Source organism: Hippoglossus hippoglossus, chromosome 11 (assembly GCF_009819705.1).
Source record: "Hippoglossus hippoglossus isolate fHipHip1 chromosome 11, fHipHip1.pri, whole genome shotgun sequence".
Classification (NCBI taxonomy): Eukaryota; Metazoa; Chordata; class Actinopteri; order Pleuronectiformes; family Pleuronectidae; genus Hippoglossus; species Hippoglossus hippoglossus.
In genome coordinates, this window is record NC_047161.1 from 17,756,234 (window position 1) to 17,779,266 (window position 23,033).

A 23,033-nucleotide genomic window follows, 5' to 3' on the forward strand; every position below is an offset into this window, starting at 1 on the left:
ATTACAATTTCATATCTCCTGTTTCTGGGGAATTGCTTTTTGAGAAAGAGAAGGGGGGAGCACACCAATTCAAGGTTTCAGGTGTTCTTTTATAAGAGCTCTTTAGGGAATAAAAGAGCATCATGTTAGGAAATTTATCAGCAAAAAAAGAATACAGTATGAGAGAAGTGAGGGACTTGTTTGTCACATAGGGCTCCTGAGGGTTGCAGCCATAAATAAGAAAACAAAAATAAACCTGCTTGGATGTCTCCCACTTATTTTTATCTATTCAACTGTAACAAATATCGACCCTCTTCATATCGAAATATGTACTTTATATGCTTAACTAACTATAATATAGTATGACTGTACTAGCAAAAATGTAAAAAGGGCCTTACAGAAGTGTGTCTTATCTGGGTAACTTTTATTAGTATCAGGCACTTCCAGTTCAGTGGAACAGTCCCAATTAAATTCATGAACAACTGGTCAATGTTTCAGGACCAAAATAATGTAACTCCTGAATGTAAAAAAACATGCTTGTCCTTGAAACTTGTAAAAGTGTTTTCCATTTCATGTACAGTCTCTTTGGGTCTCTGTGCATGTTTCGAGGGATTCAAAGTCCTGTCCTCCTGAAATTTGAAAGAAACCAAACTAAAATACGCTCGTCCAATCCGTAATTTGCACAAAGGTCCTATAACAAAGCACTGTACGGGCTCAGAGAGAGGAGACTTTCCCTCGTAATCAGTCCCTTTTCAAGTTTCTCCATTGTGACTGCTAAAGTTAAGTCTGGGACTCATACATTACAACAATAGACCCAGTTTCCTTCCTGAAAAAGTCCTTCAAAGCTCCTTGCAGTACAGTATGTGACTCAATTTCTGCAACGGAGAGCCACCACATTTTCATATCGAGTAAGGACAAGAAGTTTGGCATATCAGTATCACATAGAAGTCCAGGGAACTTAGAAGATCTTAAAAATGAAATCACAGACCAAAGAAGTTCTTGAAGTACTTTTAGGCAAAGCAAGAAATAAAAAGCTATATTAAAGTCCTGTATTTAGCAGTGCAAATTGCCTTGAAGCTGCTGAAAATGTGTATTTGTATAGATAGATATTTATGAATGAATAAGCAACCAAGTTAATTGGAGGACAATAGGACAATAGGAATGTGTGGATTTGGTCAAAATGCTGGTTAAAAACAAACTGATGTCTTTCAAGTGAAATAAAAACTTGTTTGTGTTCATTAAGATCCATCACTAATATTAATAAATGTAATAAAGACAATTTCACAAAGAAAAATCTTCTTGGCAACTGTCCAAAAGCAAATTTAGTTTGAAATAAAAAGTCCACTTTATGAGAAGAGAAGTATTGAAAATCAGGTCTTTGTTACTTATCTAGAGTGCATGATCACGCCTGCATACCTCCATACAGAGTGAGTCCTAATGTCTGGTGAATGGGTGCACTGCCTATTAGGATACAGTTAACCGATACAATGAAACAATAACACATATATTTGAAAATAAATGAACACTGGCACCAAAATAGCTGGAGTAAACTCATCATTAATACCTCAAAGTCAATGTCTGTATGCCAGATAGGGATTCAGATAAAGATATATAGTTTACAGAAACAGTGCACAAACATCCAGTAATGTCCAGTGAGCTGTGACACTGACAGTGTGTGTGTGCGGGTGCCTTTTGTGCGCGCGTGTGTGAAATTGTCTCATCGGATGCTCAGAGCTTCATGGCAGCCTGGCTGAGACTCATTGGTCAACTTGTCATCTCTGGTTCTGACTCATCGCTTAACCTCTGTGAACAGACGCCATTATTTAGTACAACAGTGGCCCCACTGGGAGAGAGAAATGGATAAATGGATGGGGCTGCAGCAGGCAGACTTCCACACACACACACACACACACACACACACACACTTACAGTATCTACTGCACTCAATTTAGACAGAGTAGAAATTGATTCGTTCAAAGTTAGAGAAAAGTTGAGTGTGCAGAGTAAAGCTACCTCAGTAAGGCTATTAATCCAAAAGATGTTAAGTATTGTGTAAAGCCAGATTCATAAAACATAACCTAAATGATGATCCAAGGATTATGAGGTAAATATGAAGGTTTCGCTACATCCAATGTTTGCATTAACAGCTGTTTACTTACAAGTCTAGAAGAAACATTGAAAATTCAGCATAAAACTTGTGTTGCTTTAATTTGTGTCACTTCTTTGTTTTTACTGAAGTTAATGTATCTGAGGAATATGAAACTTGAAATTCCATCAACCTTGCCTCTTAACATTGCTGTTGGCAGTTTACCAAGTTAGCCTTCAGGTAATGTAATGCAGAAATTGCAACGGCATAATGTAAATATTAGCAAGCTGTGTTCTCACAACGTAACCACTTCTACGAGTTCCATTTGAAGGCAGCACATAGCCTCTTACTCTGCTTAGGATAAAGACATCAGCATGGTCAGTATCAGGCGGTTAGGTGCCACCATGGCTAAAGACTCATTAAGTAAATCCAAAAAGGAAAAGGACACAAACAATCATGTCTTTGATCACGACTATCAATGAATTTAGTTAAGCTGAATTCCAGGAAGCTGCATTTCAAAATGTGCCAAAAAGATATACGATGCTCTGAATTTAAAACTGAACGGGGAGCATGGTGGTCCTTTTCTTTTCTCTGTGCTAGAAGTCGTAGCAGAGGGGAATGCAATGCGGCTGACGGAGGTATAACAGAGATCTTTGGGGTGTGAGTTAATGTGTTAGATATTTTTTGAATTGGGAGAGTCGCCAGAAGGCCCAGAAGGATTTTTGCAGCAAAGCTGGCAGTGTCGCTGAATAACTTTGCCAAAATTCGAAAGCAGTGAAAGTGATACTGTGTGATTCAGCAGAACAAACAGAACCAAGTATCTAAGCTTCATAACATTAAAAGATCAGCCACCTGTCGCAACTAGTTGTTGCTTCCACATGTGATCGCTGCCTCTGAGAAAAAGACAGTGGTATTATGTTGGCAGACAAAGCATAGATTGAAAATAGACCAGCAAGTGGGATCCCTGGAGCTAATTACTAGCTGCACCATGACTGTCTTTGAAAAGCAGGTGGGCAGAACAATGGCAGGTCCAGACAAAAGAGGAGAACAAAAGGCCAGCCCTGTTTAATAAAAGAGGGCATTAAGTGACTTTACCACTAAGAGCATGTTCTGGGTGTGTGTTGTGTGTTGTGTGTCGTGTGTTGTGTGCGTGTGGTCAAACTACCCTTAAAGGTCACTGATTGAGTTATGCAATTCTAAATTGTGCTCAAACCTCAATGCACCACATTTAATCTAAATCAATAGTTATGCAAGATTGTCATTCATATCTTAGTCTGTAGTTATCAGTACAGCACACTAAGCTATTCCTTTTTTCTAGAGATTCTGAGCTCTTGACCAAATTATCTGTGACCGCTTGGGACACCTCAGAATTACAGTTTTATGAATTATGAGTGACCTTCAAATGTTCAATGGAATTATTGGAACATAATCAGAAATTCATTTGAGTATAAATTTATTATAACAGTTGTTTTTCTTTAGAGTAACACGGCCAAACATTGCATGGATGCAGTTCTCAAATTTGAAGAATTTTCCACATCATAAATGCCAGTAAACAAAATATCTTTGGGTTTTGAAGATTTGGTCAAATAATACTTGTAATAAAAATCTGTGTGCTTTGAAAAATCATAATACACACTTAATTTTTCAATCGATTAACAAAACAATTGTTTGGTTAATCAATAATGGCAATACTCATTTATGCATTTTTTTATTTATAAATGGGAGTTTTCTAGCTATGATTGGGGTCAAATCACTCAAACAGTCATTTGACTCTTTAGGTCTTCTTTACAAAATAAACAATGTTTGCTGTCACATGTCACCATAATTTGCTGTACTGCCTCTTTGTGACCCACTATTGTGCCGGCATTGGAAGAAGATCTGCACAAAGCTGTCGATACGCTGCGCCATTCAGATCAAACACGACACTGTAATGAGGCAGAAAGAGGATAGAGGCTCCCATGTGTGACTATTGCAAACCATAGATATGAGTCCTGTCGACTGATTTATCCTGGCCTATAAAGCAATTATTTAGTCCGGAACTGTCCAGAAACATAACTTTAATGACCCCATCCAGTCAGTGCTGCTGCATATTCAGGGTAAGGCAATAAAATGGATCGGTGGAAACTGTTTTGTGTTAGGAGAAGAGAGGACAGATGCTTTGTTGAGGCCACATGATGCATTGCTTTTGCCTGGTTGACAAAATGCTAAAATACTGCCAAGAAATGTAGATCCAGAAAGCCTGGTCAACTTACTATTTCGTGTCATGCTTATATGTTTACAATGACTGCTTCACAGTGCCCTTCTATCCGTTGGTGATTTTCCATTTACACATTTCTTTGCACCTCATTGATGGCAAGCTTTCGGCGCTATCTTTGAATATGGGCTTTGGGTAGAGGCATTGACAAATACGCCTTTAGAAATTGGCCAACACTTTGAATTGGTTAAGTTTGAAGCATATTTACCCTTTCAAACCAAAGCTTTAATTGACATAGACATTGCCCGTGGTGGATGGCAACGGTCTGGCGACCATGGTAAATAACACTAGCTCTGGAACATTAATGTGAAAAATGCATCCTCCTTTTAGAGTGCTGAAATACCAATACATCAGTCCATGTTGTGCTATTAGTGATATGGCAGCAGACATAATTTTTTGGGATGAGTTCATCTTAAATTGCATATGAATCAAACTGCTTTCACTCACATCTGCTTGGTTATCTGTTTAGTTTTCTCATCAAACCATGGACCATATACATCTTAACATGCACTGAGTGATCAGGAACACGTGCGCACAATGTGAAGTTGTTCAGCTGTTTCCCAGTGTCAATTTAGCTGCTTCCTACTGAGACTTTTGTCTATTAATATTCTATTGCAAACCCAGTGATGTTCCCTTGCTGACAGCTGTAAGAGCTGCTTATGACTGACAAAAAACACAATAACTAACGAAAGCAGTCATTTTGTGGAAAGGTAACATTCATGAAAAGTGTTCAGACTGATTAACTACATTGTCTACCAGCACATTTCAATTGATCTCTTGTGCGGCAGATTTTATCTGATGATAATGCCGGTCCTAGTGATCATACATTATCTGACCCCAGCCATTACTAAAACCACCATGAGAGGCAATGAAGCTTTTAAACTGTGTAAAATTACTTTCTCCGTGTGTGTGTGAGTGTGCATGAAAAAAAGAGAGAGAGAAGAAGAGGGGAAAAGATAATGTGTCAATGTGACAGTGTATTCTCGTCAAGTGTTTCCCAAAATACACCCCACGTGCTTTTCAGGCACACCAGGAAGCTGCAGCGGTGCTCAGTGACCCTCGAAGTCTCCCCATATTTCCTCCCACACATTATTCTTACAGCAAACTATGTGCACACACTCCTCTTGCTCTGGAAAGTACACTTCATATTCCAGGGCACAGGGGAATTTCTGGGTGACAGGGCACGCTAGGAGGATCTCTGTAGGTGTCCTGCTGCAGCGACGGCCAGTATATGTCAGGGTCAGAAACCTGTCAGTAGAGTGAGCAGCATCAGTCCTTTGAAGGCTAAAAAGTGTATGGTTTCCCACAGGGTTGACACACACCTGTCAGCAAGGTGCTGTGCCTATGAATCCATAGCTGGCCAACATCTGATGGACCGAAGTCAAACGTGATGGATCACCTGCTACTTCCTCTTAGCAGCTTCACGGAAGAAGATGAATGGCATGTCAGCAAGGGGTAGAGATGGGCAGCAATGGGACTTCAGGAGCGCTCAGCAATGACAGGCAAAGCAAATCTAAGTAATAATACATATATCCGAAGATGAATTTCCAATTATCAACAAACACGGTGCATGAATGATGAGCTCCTTGGGCCAATCATAAACAACTGCGGTATCCTCCTCAAGCAGAACAATGCAATATAGAGGTTGTTGTAACACAGACTTGGGTGGAACAATATTCAATAAAGTTTTTCCATAAACCTGTCAACTGTATCTTATTTATTCCACAAGATGGATGCAGAAACAGACTGAAGACGTTCTATTTGCTTCCTTCTTGATGTCATTCACATAAAAAAGAAAACATCTCACAGTAACCAGCAGTCTACATACCACAGTATACAAGAGCAGCTCCATTCATGTGGGGAAACATGTGATTATGAGTCTGTGGCACCAGAGCATCAATGAGGAGGATCAATAGTGACAGATGAGCGCAATGGAGTGACTTCTGCCTCTGAGAGGCGATGTCATGTCCAACCATCGTCAAAAAGACTGACAGGCTGTACAGATGTCAGAGTATTATGACTCACACCTAGTGCAAATGCTTGTGGACTGTCCCTCACTCTAAACGGCAAATCCTGGGTCCAACATGATGACCATGTCACATAGAAAGAGCCAAGGTTCAGGTGTGAAGTTTGAAATTATCATATTTTGAGGAAATGTATCGTACACGACCAGAGTAGGGACAGGACGCTCAATACAGACATTTCAAAGCTGTGTCAAGTTTCCAAAGCGATTTAGGGGGCAAGGCTCAAGGCACTTATTTTGAAACATGACACAGGAAAGAATTGAAAGAAGCTCACAAGACGCAAGTCACGGTGTCACAACGTGAAGATCCCGTTCATTGTGACGAGCATGATTGGCTGAAAAGACGTCCCTGTGAGAAGAGATGCATAAACACAGACATAGGGGGTCGATACTCTGATCATCATCACAACATGTAACTGCTGTACATGTTGATAGTTCAAAATGTTGCAAAAACTTCAGCAAGACGTGATACAGCAATTAAGATGTATGCATGTCTACATAATGTGACTAAGGTCAGAATGCTCCCCCTGTCTTAATTCCATAATTGCTTATTGTAAGTATGACCTCATTCAGGTTAAGGTAATGGCAGTGTCTTATTCAGACTATTGCCTTAATCTAGGTAATATCTGAATATTGCTCTCCCAGTATATGCAATCACTGCTCCACATTTTTGATTTGATTTGACTACATCAAACCCACTTGTGTCCACTGCCTTTTCATAAAAAAAATTGATAAAAGAAAGAAAGTCCTAGTCCGTCAGATGTTTGCGGAGAATAGTCACAGTAGTCATGATGGCAGCAGGTTGATTGTTCACTTGTAAAATAGCGATATTGTGTAGGAAGATTGACATTTCTGTTTTTCATTTCTCCAAACTAGAGAAAGTGGGGACAGATTCAGTGGTTGGATGAAGGGAGGTATTTTACAGTTTGGGTAAGGTTGACACAAATATCCCTGGTGGGCTAACAACTTGAGCTGCTACACTTTATTAATGAATCGGAGGAAATGTTATCAGTAATAATTTCTAAAATGTTATTCATCATCAGTCACTTTCAAACAAAAACTGTCAAAAACTAAAAAGTAAAGTAAAAATTGTATTCTGATCCATTAGTTGGACCAAACAAGCCGTTTTTAGACCTTCACCTTGGGCTTTGCTTGAATTGGGCATTTTTTCTGATGTTTAAATTGGAATGATTTAGAAAATAAATTGGGTCGTTTATCAGAGATCACAGCTCATTACATTAAGTTCACCCCTCCGTCTCAGTCTAGTGTCTGACGGAGCTTTCTCTCCAAATGGCATTTTGTTTGTGCTCCTTGTAATGTGTAATGGTAAAACCATCATGGTTTGTGTTAAGGTTTTATCAAACTCTTAAGTTTTAATGGGACTCTTTAGGTATATGTAGGTGCAGCAGAAACTCCAAATGTAATCCCTGATAATGAACTATAAACCAAAAACTACTGTCTGTTACAGGTGATTGGCAGATTGTAGCTTAAACCCCTCGATTCGCTCTTGAAACAGCCTTTTACACACCTTAGATATAAGAAAGAATCAAATCCAAATTGTAATGATTCTGTTTTGAGAGATCATATTTTAGTAGACCTCTGGAAGTAACTTAAACAAAACAGTCACTACTGATCTGTTTGCACTGCTGAGGATTGATAGTGCAGAGCCGCATGTTATACCACAGCAATGCTCATTTCCAGCAGGTGAAACAGCTGTGTCACAGCATTCCCTCCTTTAGAACCACATGAAATAGTGTGAGCGGGGCGCTCAACACATTCTCACAATGAAACCAGAGGCTGGACTTGGTTGCATTTAGAAATGTCAGGTAATCTGTCTTTCAGAGATGAAAAGGCAGCCGTTGGGGATACTCTTGTTTCCTCTAAAGAAATCAATGGAGGAGGTGGTTTTATTTGATAGAAAACAGGGAAGGAGAAACAGGTTTGAGCTAAAAATACATTGACTTGTAGAAATAGCGAGGAAAAAAATTGATTGGTTCTTAGAATGAACAAGGTAGCTAAATGGATAGTTATTTGTACAATAAAATGCACTGAAAAGACTAAATAAAACCTGGCAAATTAAGAGGAAGTGTGACCGTTATGGAGCTCTGCACCCATCGCAGTTAAGTCTGCCTGTGTCTGACTGTTACAGAGGGCTGGTCGCTCGTTTATTACATTTTTATTAATATTGAATTTATTTTGTGTCCAAATCGAACCATAATCAGTAATGTAAAGTCCATAAATTAAATGGTTCACACGATACACGTTCCATATGCGAATGGTAAATGTGTAGGGTGGCATCAGGCCCTAGGAGCCTACAGTAAAATGAGTCAGTACATGTTTAACTTGTAAACAAATCTAGACCAAAAGCTTTCTTTGCACTTTTGTCACCAGAACAAAAATATAATCTGAGGATCTCTCCACAATCTAATCTCCACAACTATAATTTGTGCCTTTACTCTATGTGCCCCTTAACTTGACTTCCTTTTTCTTTCCTCTCCTATTCCTCCTATCCTACCAGTCTCAATGAATGGGCGATTGTGTGGGGTGGCAGGCCGGAGGAGTTTTGATATATTTCCCCGAGCTGAGGGACCGACAGCCTGGATTGTTCTGTATCCATGATAAATGCCCCATAAACAGATGCTCTAAGCCCGTTAAATGTGCTAACTGTAGATCCACACAGGGCCAGGGAGAAAAAGGAGGGCTAGGTAATCATAGAGTGAGCCACTGTCCCCGTTGCTCTCATTTACACATTAAAGCTGTGGCAGGATAAGACTGGTGATTCCAGCCAGAGTAAGATGAATGATCCTTTTATGCTTGATCCCTTAATGTGGCCCAAAACATATTAGGCCACATAATGTATAGAAACTCAAACTCATAATGGGTTAATTATCTGGTTAAAATACAATAGACAGTTATTGCAGCTAATCTCATTAAGCTACCTGAGAGGAGGAATCGTTTGAAGACTCAGAGGGCGATGCTGCCTCATCATGCTTTCATCGCCACTTTGAGTATGATGCCGTTAACACACCTATCTTAGGCTGTCTGAAGCAGCACTGAATCTCACACACAGTGGCCCTGGAGACGGAGCGAGCTTCCCAAAACGGTGAGTGTCGTCCGTCCCTATCACTCTGGCTTTCTACCGCCTTCAATAGGAGACCTTTAGGATGGCTGACCGGCAGCTCCAGGGTAACAGAGCTGAAAAACAAGCAGATAAATCAGATTCTAGTCTACAGTGCTCCTCCCAGCGCCCATCACTCACCTATATGGACAGCACCCGCTGCAAATTTAGGCCGATCTGAACTCCAGTAGGTGGGTGGTGATGGAGGGCGCGGGATGGTTTAGTGTGTATGTATTTATGGACCAGAGGAGACATACAAGCCTTTAGGTCTGTACATTTATTGACAGTTTTCCAGCTACATGAGGCCTGAGTGGAGCAATAAAGTGAGGCCTAAACAACATGCAAAACCATGGAGGAGATATTTCAACTAGATTGCAAAATCATTGAGCTCAGCTAAAATAAAAAACCTGCATCAAATTCTGCTGGGGTGTTCAAAAACAATCTTAGGAGCATCAATATTTGATTACTATGCAACAGGCAGGACTACATCCAATATCAATGTTTTTATACATTTTTTAAACCTTGCTTATAATGTCTGCACATGGCAACAATTTCAGGGTTAATGCTGGGGAAATATTGATGTTATAGCAAATAAACTACAAAGACAAAGACTGCTATGTGCCCATCCACCTCTCCAAAAGACACCCGCTCTTTCTTTGCCACAGAAATGGAACAATATTTCCTGCTTTGGCTGTTCATTACTACATGCAGCATTTTCCAAAACGCACGGACTGAAATCTCTAGGATATGGAGCCTGCATTTCATGCAACTTACAAGGGAAGTGAACGTATGGCCAAAACATTCAAAGGGCTAAAATTGTCTTTTTGAATTAGCAGTGTCAGGACAATGACACTTGTAACTGGAAATTAAATAAATTATTCGCACCTAACTGATTCTGCTTTATTGAGTGTTGCCTTAAAACACTATTACTAGGTTAATAACCTGGCAAAACAAATGGTTAAATAAATCCTATTAGTAACAGAGCTGCTTCTCTTGAGCTTATTACAGCTGAACAAAAGGTGAGGAAAACCCTGCACAGGTCCCCAGTCACATTGCTCCAAATACAATATTGTCTAACAAATCTGAAATAAAGCAGGGTGTGCAAATAAGCTCTTTATTTTGTCTTCCTTTGGGTCAAGGCAGACTGAACTGGATTGGATTGGAACTTGTTGAACAAGTTCAAATCACAGACTATTGCTGGGCACAGCTCTCAGGTAAAAAGTTTGCTGCTTTTCTCCATTCATTTTATTGAAGACTTTTTCAGTGTCTTCGCCATTAGTTGTTATTGGGGATTTACAGACAGAATTAATGACCAGCAATTTAAAGAGTAGTGTAAAGCTGCTCTAAGACATGCACTACATTAACCCAACACATCTTCCTTACATTTTCCATAGAGAATGAAATAAAGATATAAGGGCCGTCAGTGTTGATGCGTGGGAAACAAAACCCTGTGATTTCCTCAGCAGAAGTTATGTCCTGCCTCCTGGATGCTCAACTTAGGAGCCACTCTTCAACTGAATGCTCTGAGCATGTTCCTGTCGTGACCTGGACAATATCCTGTTGCATCCTTCACAAGTGAAAGGCAAATTTTAGCAGACATTTTCCAGAGTTCATGTCAGAAAATGGCCTTTGCACGTCTGAGATTTAGCTGAGCTATGCTAGAGACAGCGAACATAGCCTTGAGCTGCTATGGCACTTTCGAAAATGAGGAGCTGGCCCAGAGGTCTGGGTAGCTCATTGCTTTCTCACTTCACAAGCCATGTTTGTATTTTCAAGTGTAGCGTCTTCACAACCAACAAAACGCTGACTCAGATGACTTCACTGAAGGACATTTATCCGACTTTACACAGCTTCTTCTGGAGATGAAAAATTATCAAAACTTAAATAAGCACAAACAATGAAGAAAAAAAACAGCCCTAACATGTTGAGACCTTGTGTTTTCTAACTATTGTTCAGTAATGTAAGTGGATTTTTGTTGCTACACCTCTGCTCTTGGTCTCTATGCCAGAACACCAGCTATTAACAAGCTTTCCATATACTGATTGTTGACGCTAGAACATTGGTGACTAGACATTTTATAGAAACAGGTTAGTATTATACTCATTATCTAAACTCTCTTAGCCTTCCTATGGTCTTAGAAGGATGCAGCTTATTCAACCTGGTAACTAGGAAAAGGTGAGGTCACCATCTATCCACAGCTCAACATACTGCACAGACTAAAGAAATCAAAAACAAAACATGGACATGCAGAACAGCCCACGGATAAGTTTGCCTTCCTTCCTTCTGTTTGCAGACTGGACTGACATCATGCTGGAGTAAGTTGGTCTTTAGAAAGGCAAATTACCATCTCCCACAGGCCCTATCACTGCTGCGCAGGGAACTGAGCCTGCAGTTGATGTATGCTCACAGACACAGTCCGAATTAAGCTGTTCAACTCACCAGCGAAGGTAAAAGTTAAATGTGAAAAAAATCCCATCAGCAAATCCTTAAAAGGTCGGGGCAAAATTGAAAGCAAAATTATTTTAAGATATTGATCAGTATTAATATTAATTTATTCAAATTCAAAGCCAGGATACACTCTGAAAGTCTTTATCTAATAATCGACCGTACATATTTTGTATTAAGTTAACTTTAGAGACCAGAAATTAGTTATTTTTTCATTTTTGTCGTCGGTCGACTGACAGAACAAGTCGTCACCAGCCTCTGCATAACACTGTAGCCAGCCTCGTTCTGTTCTGATCCAAATATCCATTTCTAGAAGAACCTTTCCTTTGTAGTACCCTCATCCTCCTCTACCTCTGTGGGTTGTCATTAGAAAGATCAGCTTACTCCATGTTGATATTGTCACTGTGTGTGTATGTGTGGGAAACTGTCTCATCTGCTGCACAGAGCTTCATGGCAGACTCATTGGTCAACTTGGAGAGAAACAGAGCGCCTGCAAATCAAAATGCGGTCCAGGCTCTCAGGATAGTGTTTTTTACTACATGACTGTTTTGGTACAAACATTCACCTGCTTGCCAAAAGGTAAATCTACCCACATTAAGCGCTTGGCGGGTGTTAACTTTGGATCCTGCTCACAGATGTGACATATCGCCAGTCACAGGTGCAGTCAGAGTGCTTGTCTTTCATCTCAGCCAATGCATGTATTCATTGCCATCCTCTCTCCCTCTCAGGTCAGTGCTTCTAATCATCATCACCACAACGGGACTCCAGCGCGAGGTGGATCTGGGCTGTCTGGCAGCTCCATTTGTCAAACCTGCGGCCCTCATGGCAATTGGGCACCTGACAAAGGCTTAAAGGCGTATTATTCCACGAGGCGTCCCCGGTGAGTGTTGAAAAGCCACCGCCTGTGACTGCTCCAAACGTCCATCTGTGTGTGTATATGTGTGTCCGTGTGTGTGTGTGCAGGGTAGAAAGAGGGGGAGAAAAAAATGCGACGGTGTGAGCCGGTTCAGAAGCGCTGTCTTATTAAATTATCTCTCCGCCTTTTACAGCAGAGCCCCCACCCTTCTCTTTCCATCTCGCTCCCAGGCTAAACATTTGTCTTTCCATTCATGGGTGAATTTGTATTCCATTGAGATGGGTTCCTGGTGGTGGACTGATGGCTGGGGAGGGGGGGGTGGGGTGGGCAATGGGTGCAAAGTCCGCATTCAGGCTCGCTGTTTTCCATCTCACTGCTTGGTTACAGCACTCCACAGGCAGAGTGGCTTAAACGTGGCTTGTAATTTATGCAGATCACCACATGCAAGTATTGATCAAATATTATTCCTAACTATTTAGCATTTGCACGACATTTGTCAATAAGGCTTAACATTTATTTTAATATTACATCAATTTCTGACTCTTGGTGCATTTTAATTAAATATATATATATTTGTATTTATTTATTTGTCTTATTATATTTCACTGCTTGCATGTTTCAATACATGCCCACAGGGATCAAAAGGGTCATGGACACTTCCTGTCCGATAGAAACCTTGTGTTCTCCTTCAGCATCATCACCTGCTGCGAGAGCTGCGTCTTGATTGGTCAGGTGACTGTTTGTTTAGCAACACTCCATTAAGTTGACACAGCGACTCCAATCATGAGGTGCACCACTTTGCCTTTAATCTGTTTGACAGCTGAGGAGCTATAATCAATGGCGCTATTTACATAATGTGCAAGCTGCAAAAAAAACAAATGAAAAAAACAAATGATACCAACTGTTCTCACATTATAACTGCTGTGGGGGTAAGAGGGAATCGTTCAGCGACATGGTGACACGGAAGATGAAGCACAATAATGAAGTGATTTTGAATGAAACTTTGTTTTTTATCACAGTCTTTTCTGGACTCTACATTTCTGTACTAAACTCCTATATTTATATTTATAAGAATTTACAAGATAAACGTCACACCTCATCACAACAGGCATTCAAGTAGCAAAGCTCCCTCTTCCATGCCTCTCAATCACCACCTTATTGTGCCATTCCCTATACAGACATTTTGTTTACTGTTTGTGTATTTTTATATACAGCTATTCATTACTATATGCTGATATTGTGATCATCATTTTCAAAAAAAAAACGTGATGCATCCCATGAGACTTCCTCTTAAATAAGAATTAGTATGGCACCAAGGAGAGCACATAACAGTCCCCTGTAATTCAATCAAGCTGCACCAAATTGCACCACACTCCATCAGAGCATGTTTGATTTTATTCGTATATTATTATCTGAGAAATCAGTGAAAATGTCAAAGAAAACACCCTATTTCACAATGTTAAAAAAAATTGAAATAAAAACGTCCAGGATCCGCCCCCCTGTTCCGGTTTCACACCGATATTTAATGGATTCTTCCTTGAGCCAAACCACGTCTTCTTGTGGTAGTTCTCCCAGTAGCTTTTATTGTGATTGTACCAACAAGCAAACACATGAACAGGGCTGAAAACGTAACCTCCTTGGTCGGGGGTAATCAAGTTTGTGAAAAGGCATTCTAATTCAAACAATTTATGTTGAGGAAATGCATTAAACACAGGGTTTGGCCTGAATGTTTTGAAACTTTAACTGTTGTCATGGTTAATGATGTCCAAATCAGTATTTGACTGCTGTTTTTATTATTCCCAGTAGCCTCTTAAATAATAAGGACCCAACATTATCCATTATGCATTAACATTAGATATTATGAGTTTAACAAATATGTCACAGCTCTTAGCCATTGTTACCAGCACTGACCTTAGGACATAGACACAACATTTTGAGATGTATGAAGTGGAAATGACGAGTTCGATTTTTAAGTTACAGTTGTCTTGTTGTCGTAAACCCCAAAAATGGTATTTGTTTGTTACATCTCAACATGGGCGCACAGTGTTGAGGGGAGAGAGGGAGTTGTCTGTTGTGAAGAAAACTCCCCAGGGTAACTTTAATTACTCTGCTGGTAAAATGTTTTAATCCATATCTGTTTGACGAAAAAATGTAAGCATTTAATTAAACACTCAAACTGTCGTGTCCAGTTTGGAAAAAGACCAAATTCTGTCACCCTGCTGTTTAGTGTACAAAGGGATGGAGGAAACGTGTGGTTTCATAAGAATATCTCCTGAGAGCTGATTTCTAAAACCTAATTTAGTGCGTTTCATCCCATGCCCCCCCCCCCACGTCAACCTCCTTCTCTCTGGTTTCTCCAATTTTAAGGATGACAAGTACCTCTTATAGTTTTGGGAAGAGCAGTACAATTTTGTCACAGATAATTAAACCAGCCAGCCAGTAACCTTCTGAAAAAACAATAGCTGAGATTCTCCGAGGCTGCAGATCTGCTGACATTTAGACTGTTTGTAAAACTGCCTACCCTTTTCAAGCACCATGAAATCCACGGTCAACGCGCACACTTTTCTTACTGCACTTCCTTTTCTTAGCATATATGACAGAATGAAATGGCAGCGTCCAGACAGGGACTTTCCCTACTAGAGCAGAAAATTGAATGAAAAGCACAGAAACTCAAGTGGAAACCTTTTAGAATTAGCCAGGGAAAGAGCAGCATATCAATCCAAAATGATATCAACGGCACTTTCAGGAGTTTTATAGCTGAAATCACATTATTTACGAGGTATTTTTTAAAAACCTGTTTGTGGAGTCACAGCTGATGATATGTAACAGCAGGGTTTATTAAAGAATTGCAGCTTGTGTGGAATTCAATATGGGCAGGAAATAATGTTCAAGCTGTCCATATATTTTACAGAAAAAGAGGAAAGGCATAGAAATATCAGTGTTATTATTTCTGGTAAATTTGGTGTCAATAGTTTTCTATTTATTAGCTTCTCACATACAATTAATAATATCTGCTTTAATGTCTAACCCAATTACTGAATTGTAGCTGTTCCTCTAAGAGTGAAAAATGAGATTCAGCAGCAACAAAAGCACGTATCACTAAATGAAAAAAAAAACAGCACTTGCATTATTCATTTATAATTATGCAGTGCGTTTCATCATATATGATCTCTCTTTATTGCAGCGCTGCTGTGACCATGTGGCTGTTCCTTCCCGGAGGTAGAATCATTTACTAATGGCCTCCATTTGCTCCCCATTCAATAATAATTATGAGCTTGTAAACAAACACAAAGCCATAAAAACAACTCCAGCACTTTCCATGTTCTCCATTTACTGGAACCTGTGTAATCAAATATTCATAGGTTTCTATGGTAGCAAATTGTGAAGAGGCTTCACGTTTCTCATGCCACACAATGGGCCAGGATGTCAGAGCCTCTTTTCTCTTCTCATAACCCCAGCCTGAGGCCCAGTGTCTATAAATAGACAATCGCACTGTTGACTTCTTGTAGATTTTGTGCATCCATTAAGTTACCGTATTTGAAAACTTGCTCAGTGATTTTTTAAAATCCGAACAATACTTTTGTGATGAAAAGTAAAAAAAATAAACTGTGCAATCCTTTATTTAGTTGTGGAAATTCAATACATTTATGTTTTCTCTGACATTTTTTTGGAGGAGGGAGTCCCTGCGGAAATATATATAAGATTTAAATATTTTTGTTTCCTATTTTTATATTTTCTATATCTGTACTTATAGCTAATTCCTTGTATGTATAAACAAATGTGTAGCCAAATGTCTCTGGTGATTGAGCAGAACTGGAGGCGATAACATTTCTCTTTGAATGAGAGTGTTCAGAAAAGCAGGGGAGCCACAGAGCGATGGTCCTCAAGGAATTTACCGTAGACTTGGCAGCTGGATGTTGACACACCGCCAGTCGCACACACACGGAAACTGTACAGTAAACAAAACCGCTCAAAAGGGCGCTGGGGAGCGGCGGCTCTTAAAATGCATATTTATATCATGTGCTCAGGCACCGCGACACAGACCCAGAGCTAAACCTTTTCTGTGGAGACCTGCTTGCATCTTCACACCACCCGGGTCATAGTCGGCTGTAGCTGAGGAGAACATACAGACCCTGCTCCCAAAATTGTGACAAGAGATACATTATTCTCTTCAGCCCTGTTGACTTCTTTCACTATTTAAATCTTCAGAAGAGTACTTGGCACTAAAATTCATTTTACTCACCAAGACTACAATGAAGTGCAAAACACCAGATTTCCACAATAGACTGCCTTTTCACATCGGCTTCACAATCATCTACACAATACAGTCCACACACGTTTTTGCATGCATGAGGAAATGAGATCACTTTCTACAACCACTCAAAACAGAAGACTGGTTCAGGAGAGTTTTTAAAATACACCATGAGATGAAAACATTAATAAAAATGTATTTCAGCAATGGTCCTGTATTGATGAATTCAAACTTGTGCACTCGGAGGGAATTTATTTTCACTGAAAAGTTGAGATTTTATTTGAAAGTTTTTGTTGCTGAATCTACCATCTCCTGGAGGACAATAAGTAATAAGTTAGAGAAATGATTAAACGCATCCAAATACGATGAAGATTGTCAACATCAGATATAGCGCTAGAGAATTAACCAAGCATGTTGCTCATGTTGGTTAATTGAGTGAATACCTTTCCCAATTCATGCATTCACGAACTGTCTGGTTTCAGCTATGTTCATTTTGCAGCGGCGGCCTTGTACCGCATCGTATCACCCAGTCCTCCGTCCTCACTCCACCCCACTGACCTGCGCTCACTTTACATCCTAACAATAAACACCAACACTAAAGGTTATTCGGACACGTGCAGGACTTGAAGTTTACTTTGTGTTTCACTCGAGAGTTTATGAGACACATTGAAAAAAAGTCCAACATTTTGTGCGCAAGCAGTTCACCTGCCACATCAACACGAGACGACACATGAAAGATCAGTTCTACGTGTGAGTGATTAGAAAAGAGCAGAGGAGCACGGCCACTTGTTGGCCTGGGTTAAGTTAAGCGCCTCATACGTGTGTGTGTGTGTCCAACTAAAAAAACTAAAGTCATCTCCCTGTAAGAGCTGCAGGAGGTAGAATAATAATATAACATCTATATTTATGCTTTTAAAGAAGATTCCCGTTGTATTGTCTCAATTTATGACTAAGCAAGTGGTAATAATCCCAACAGAACACACAGCTTTGGCCATAATCATCATGGCAATCAAACACAAATGTGATTTTTTTGAAAAGCAAGTGCTATGTTTCCCTCAGCATCTCTCTGAGTGTGAAGCAGAGAGCGACACTGGAATTTAAAAGCACCCGGTTGGACTAGACACAGGGGAAATGCCTCAACTATACCCATAATTGAGCCTATGATAGTCTTGGCCACCCTGATAAAGGCATCCTAATGTGCTGAGGCAAATTATCTGGCCCATAATCAGCAGAGCCTGCAGAGGCCTGAGCTGGAACTGCAGCACTATCCCCTCACAGAAATGAAGACACATGAAAAAACACACAACCACGGAAAATGCCTGCACAGAGATTGCACACATAATGTCGAATATCAGATCAAAGACGGGTGCATTTACTCCTGGGAACATTTCCTCATTCAAGGCGGAGCACGTCAAACGCTGTCATAACTGGATAACAGCGAATCTGGTGAAGTATTTGCCTTGATCCCCCTCCTTACTCCTGTCTCAACACATTCTCACATTTCCGATGCTTGATCTGCTGTTGCCGCATCATTTATTTCCTTCTTTTTTTTTTTTTTTTAAGGCTTTTGCAAAAGCAGGACAGCCCCAGCTGACTAATCAAAATGCTGGCAGCGCCCAAAGAGAGGCCGGGAATCTCAGAAAACAAACACCCGCAGTAAATCAAAAGTGATTTGAGAGGATGATCACAGATGGTGTGACCGACGAGTGCTCCTACAAATACAGCGTGTCCCCCGTGACTCACACATTTTCCCGAGCTGCTGTCTACACTTCTCTAAAATAGCATGTATCACATTATGAATGCAAATAAAAAACATGGCTTGAGACCACTACTGGAGGTTTATGCACTAACTGACAGGTAAGGAGATGGAACCGCCTAGATTACTGGGATTGGCAGACAAACATAATCATGGGAAACGTAAAAGATGGAGCATGGAATTAAATCTAAAGAACAACACTCGCAACAACTTAATTTAAACTTTTCCTTTTGTTCCATTGACTTTGTATTATATTGACAATTTCATGTTGAAGCCTTCGTAAAAGTATGAAAAGGGAGTGCAAACTTTCTGTATCTTCACCCACCCACCCACCCACACCCACCCACACCCACCCACACACACACACACACACACACGTGTACTCACCCCACTGTAGAGGAGCTAGCTGTAGGTGCTCCAGGACCAGCTGGTTGAGGACTCCCTCCACGCTGGCCTCTCCACAGCGCCGCAGAGAGGGGTGCGACCGGTCAAGGACAATTAGCATTTCGAGGGAATAATCAACATGGGAAACTCTTCATAAACATACACAACATTTTACTTACATCACCAGAAGTTAGAAAAAAAAATACATTGCTCCGTAATTATAAAAGAATGCATTGTGTGTTTTTAAGATGGTGTTTCTTTATCAGAAGTCTGAGGAAGAGCCCAGTGCTTGAAACATCACTAGCTAATAAAACCTTTACCGGGAGCTTCATGTGTGCAGATTTTATCTTATTCAACCGTTTTGTGGTGTTTTGTTGATCCAGCACACATCAGAAGTTTTTTATTTCAATAGATTTATATGTTTTGTGTGCGTGTGTCAAGCAGTTCCTAAAACATTAACCAATGGTAAGGATTCAGTGTGTGGATGCTCCCTGTGTTACACAAACATTAAAAAGAGAAAAATTAAGAGCTTTCGTCACTTCAGTCATAAATACATTAGATACTTGTAATAGTAGTTGCAGGTGAACTATGCAAAAACAAAATGGAAACATCAGTAGGGAATAAAGAGAAAAATTGTAAGAATATAGTTTATTCAGACTGGTGTATAGCACTTATTACTCCAGTTTAATGCTGCGGGGGGTTTTTTTAATGAAAAAAAGCCACACAAATTGACTGCATCACAAATCTTTGTGTTGTGCATTCATTTAGACGCCAAAGGTGACATGGCGAGCGTGTTTCCGTAACCTGACTACAACGCCAGCATTAAAACGATCGCGGGGGAGGCTATCAATGTATGAATGCGGCATCAAAACAAATATGACTGTCAGAGAGCAATTACCCAGATAATATGTGATGATAAGGACGACGCTGATCATTTACACAGCTGACATTTGGAATAATGGGTGAGACGAGCAGTGCCCAGAGCACCCAACCTGTGTCTATTAACCTTTGAGGGAGAGTACAGTACACATGCAGAGAGGGAGAGAGAGAGGGGGGGGGGGGGCATTTAGAGATAAAACATACTGTGCTGAGAGGTGCTTCTGCTGTGCCGGCTGGATCATTTCCAAACCCCGAGTCTGGATCATAATAAACCACATGTCACAACATGCACCTGCTTTCTCTTTCTAATGAACAATGGCAGTGGCTTTGATCACCCGAAGCACGAACACGCGGAGCTTCTAATTCAAGGCTTCAGCGGGACTGTTGGGTAACAGCAGCAAACGAGTGGCTCCTCGATCACCGGCCTGAGCTACTGATTTTCTCCTGCAACTTACAGTGAAACCGTCAGTTTCAACGTGTACGAGTTTTCACACATGCATCTTATAGCTTTATAACATATTCCTCACATACCAATATGGGTGAATGAAATATTAATCACACCGTACATTCTGGCAGCACCGTGGCTACAGTAAGACGTCTCCACTGTGGGGTGGATTGCTATGAAATAAGCGGGAGATATTCAAGGTCCCTAGAGGATAAATTCTCATGACTTTGCTGATCCCCTGACTTGGCCTCCAACCATCAGGTCAAAATCTAACCATACCTGAGACCATATTTATGACTACAGGCTTTATAAAAATATATATATGGACGATGAGTCTCCACTATCCAGAAATGAATCCTGCCAGGTTGTGCATTTGGAGCCAGAATCTGTGCAGTAGCAATCGGTGATGCAGTATTGCGATGCAGCTGATACATGCACTCGACCTATCAGGAGTCAGACTCAGTTTTAAACACCAAATAAGAACCAAGAACCATCTGTACGATCAAATAATGGCGGAGGCATGAATAATGACTTATACAGCAACCGGCCAGCCACCAGGGGGTGATCCAGATGCTTTGGCTCCACTGTGCATTCATGTTGTCCATCTTTCTATACAGTCGATGGTTATATTACCAACAAATAAATAATAAAACAATACAATTCCAATTAGCCACAAGGTCCACTGGGGGTTTAGTGCTACAGGAAGTTGTGAGCATGCTAACGTGGCAAGGTATGACGGTGAACCTGGTAATTACAGTGCTACCTGCTAAACATCAACATGTAAACATTGTCACTAGTTTTACACTTGTACTTTAAAGTTGCAGCAATGCAGCACAATGTCACTTACAAATGAGGGATTGATAAACATTAACTGATCATAGGATCAATTTGTGGTTAAAACAGGATCACATGTTAAAATGGTCAGTTGCAGTGCATCATAAATCACGTTATGTTTATGAGCAGAACATTTAACCAGTACATTTCCTGAGTCTGCCACAGAGCCGAGAAATCCTGAAACCTCTGTCACTGTATGGGCGATCAATAATCATTTAAACTTTTCAGTTTGTTGGATCAGAGCGCTTCCCGGCAAAGGAACTTGGGCGAGTCATTTTGTACATTAACACAAAACTTAACACTTCTCTTCAGTGTTTCTTTTTAAAGATAAATGCCACCAAAGTGTTGGATTTTGCTGCCATTTTGGTCACTTGTTTGTGATTGATGACAGCTCGTGAGCTTTATTAGCAACCTTACAGTCACATTTGAGTTGTAGTAAAAACACAGAGCCCATGAGCAGGCAGGAGGGCACATAGATCTATAGCCTTTTTCAGAAATGACCTGCGGGTAAAAACCGGAGATTTGGCAACAGAGTTTACCCACAGTTTGCCTTTCAAACGCAGCGGGAGATTCTCTGCACAGACGCGTTCACAACAGCCTCAAATCCTCTGCATTATTCAGGCGAGAGTTGAAGCGGACAGAGGCAGGAAGCAACGTATTAACTCCACTGCAGAGATCACACGATTTTCTTGACAACACACAGACACCGGTGTCTGCTCTTATCGCCACAAACTCTCTTGACATCTGTGTTGGTCTCCTGACACCGCTTTGGAAAATGTTGGAAAAACCATACTCTGTTCTGCTAGCTACAACATCTTATCATAAGTTATATTAATAATAATCAACTGTGAAGGGGATATTAGTGCTGGTTAAGACAGCTTTGAGAATCAAATGAACTTCTTCTTCGAAAAAGAATCACGAACTAAGCAGTGACTTCCTCAAGGGGAGGTCATGCATATATAGCCCCCCCCACCTTCCTTTCTATTATTCTGCTCAGAGCCTGCACTATGGCAGTCATTTCCAATGAGGGAGTCACCACAACTAACGCTATCTACAAAACAGGAATAATACTGTAGGGACCTTATAAATTGCAAATTAAAGTGACTGTTACTTTGCTCAAGGCCAAGCGAGTGCTTCTGAGTGTGACATGCACTGTAATCAAATCTTTTTATTTCTCTTGTGTTCCGTGTTGTAAAGAGAAAATCCAGCCTGAAGCAGAAATTACACAGCACTGCTCAGATGACTGTCGACAGCCAAGTCCCTATCTGCAGCCAGAGAAGTGTCTTCCTGTGCAGCAGACGATAGCATCGAGACTTAACTTGATAACATCATGTGGCAATGTTGGTGTCAGTCCATTGACCATGAATTTGGAGTTGACTCAATAGTTCTATTTTATCAAAATGAGTTTGGATCTGAAGACGAGACTTGCATCTGTGATTGAGATAAAGATCCTTTGATGAAGGTTACAAGACTGCCATTCAATTTTCCACTTTTTGTTTGCTTTGGTTTGTTCCAGTGTCTACTGAGCAGCTACAGGACCCGTCTGTTGATAGAGAGTCTGTCTATATGCTGCTTAGCTTCAAAAGAAACCTTAAATTCACACATTACTATCATCCCATTTTTTCCAAGTCAGACCAAAAACGACCAAACAGGCCAATTGAGGCTGTTTTTTGTATTTTTCATTTTTGCTGCAGGAGCCCGATCAAACTTGCTGCTGGGAAT

At 40.5% G+C, this 23,033-nt stretch overlaps 1 protein-coding gene across 2 annotated transcripts in view; it reads right to left on the reverse strand.

Annotated features, from left to right (window-relative positions):
- Positions 1-23,033, reverse strand: part of trappc9 (trafficking protein particle complex 9) — a 212,507-nt gene that overhangs the window by 60,238 nt on the left and 129,236 nt on the right. For both annotated transcript variants that reach the window (XM_034599381.1, XM_034599380.1), the window contains one exon: positions 19,157-19,247. In XM_034599381.1, coding sequence (XP_034455272.1) covers positions 19,157-19,247 — 91 coding nt within the window. The remainder of the gene's footprint in view (positions 1-19,156; positions 19,248-23,033) is intronic.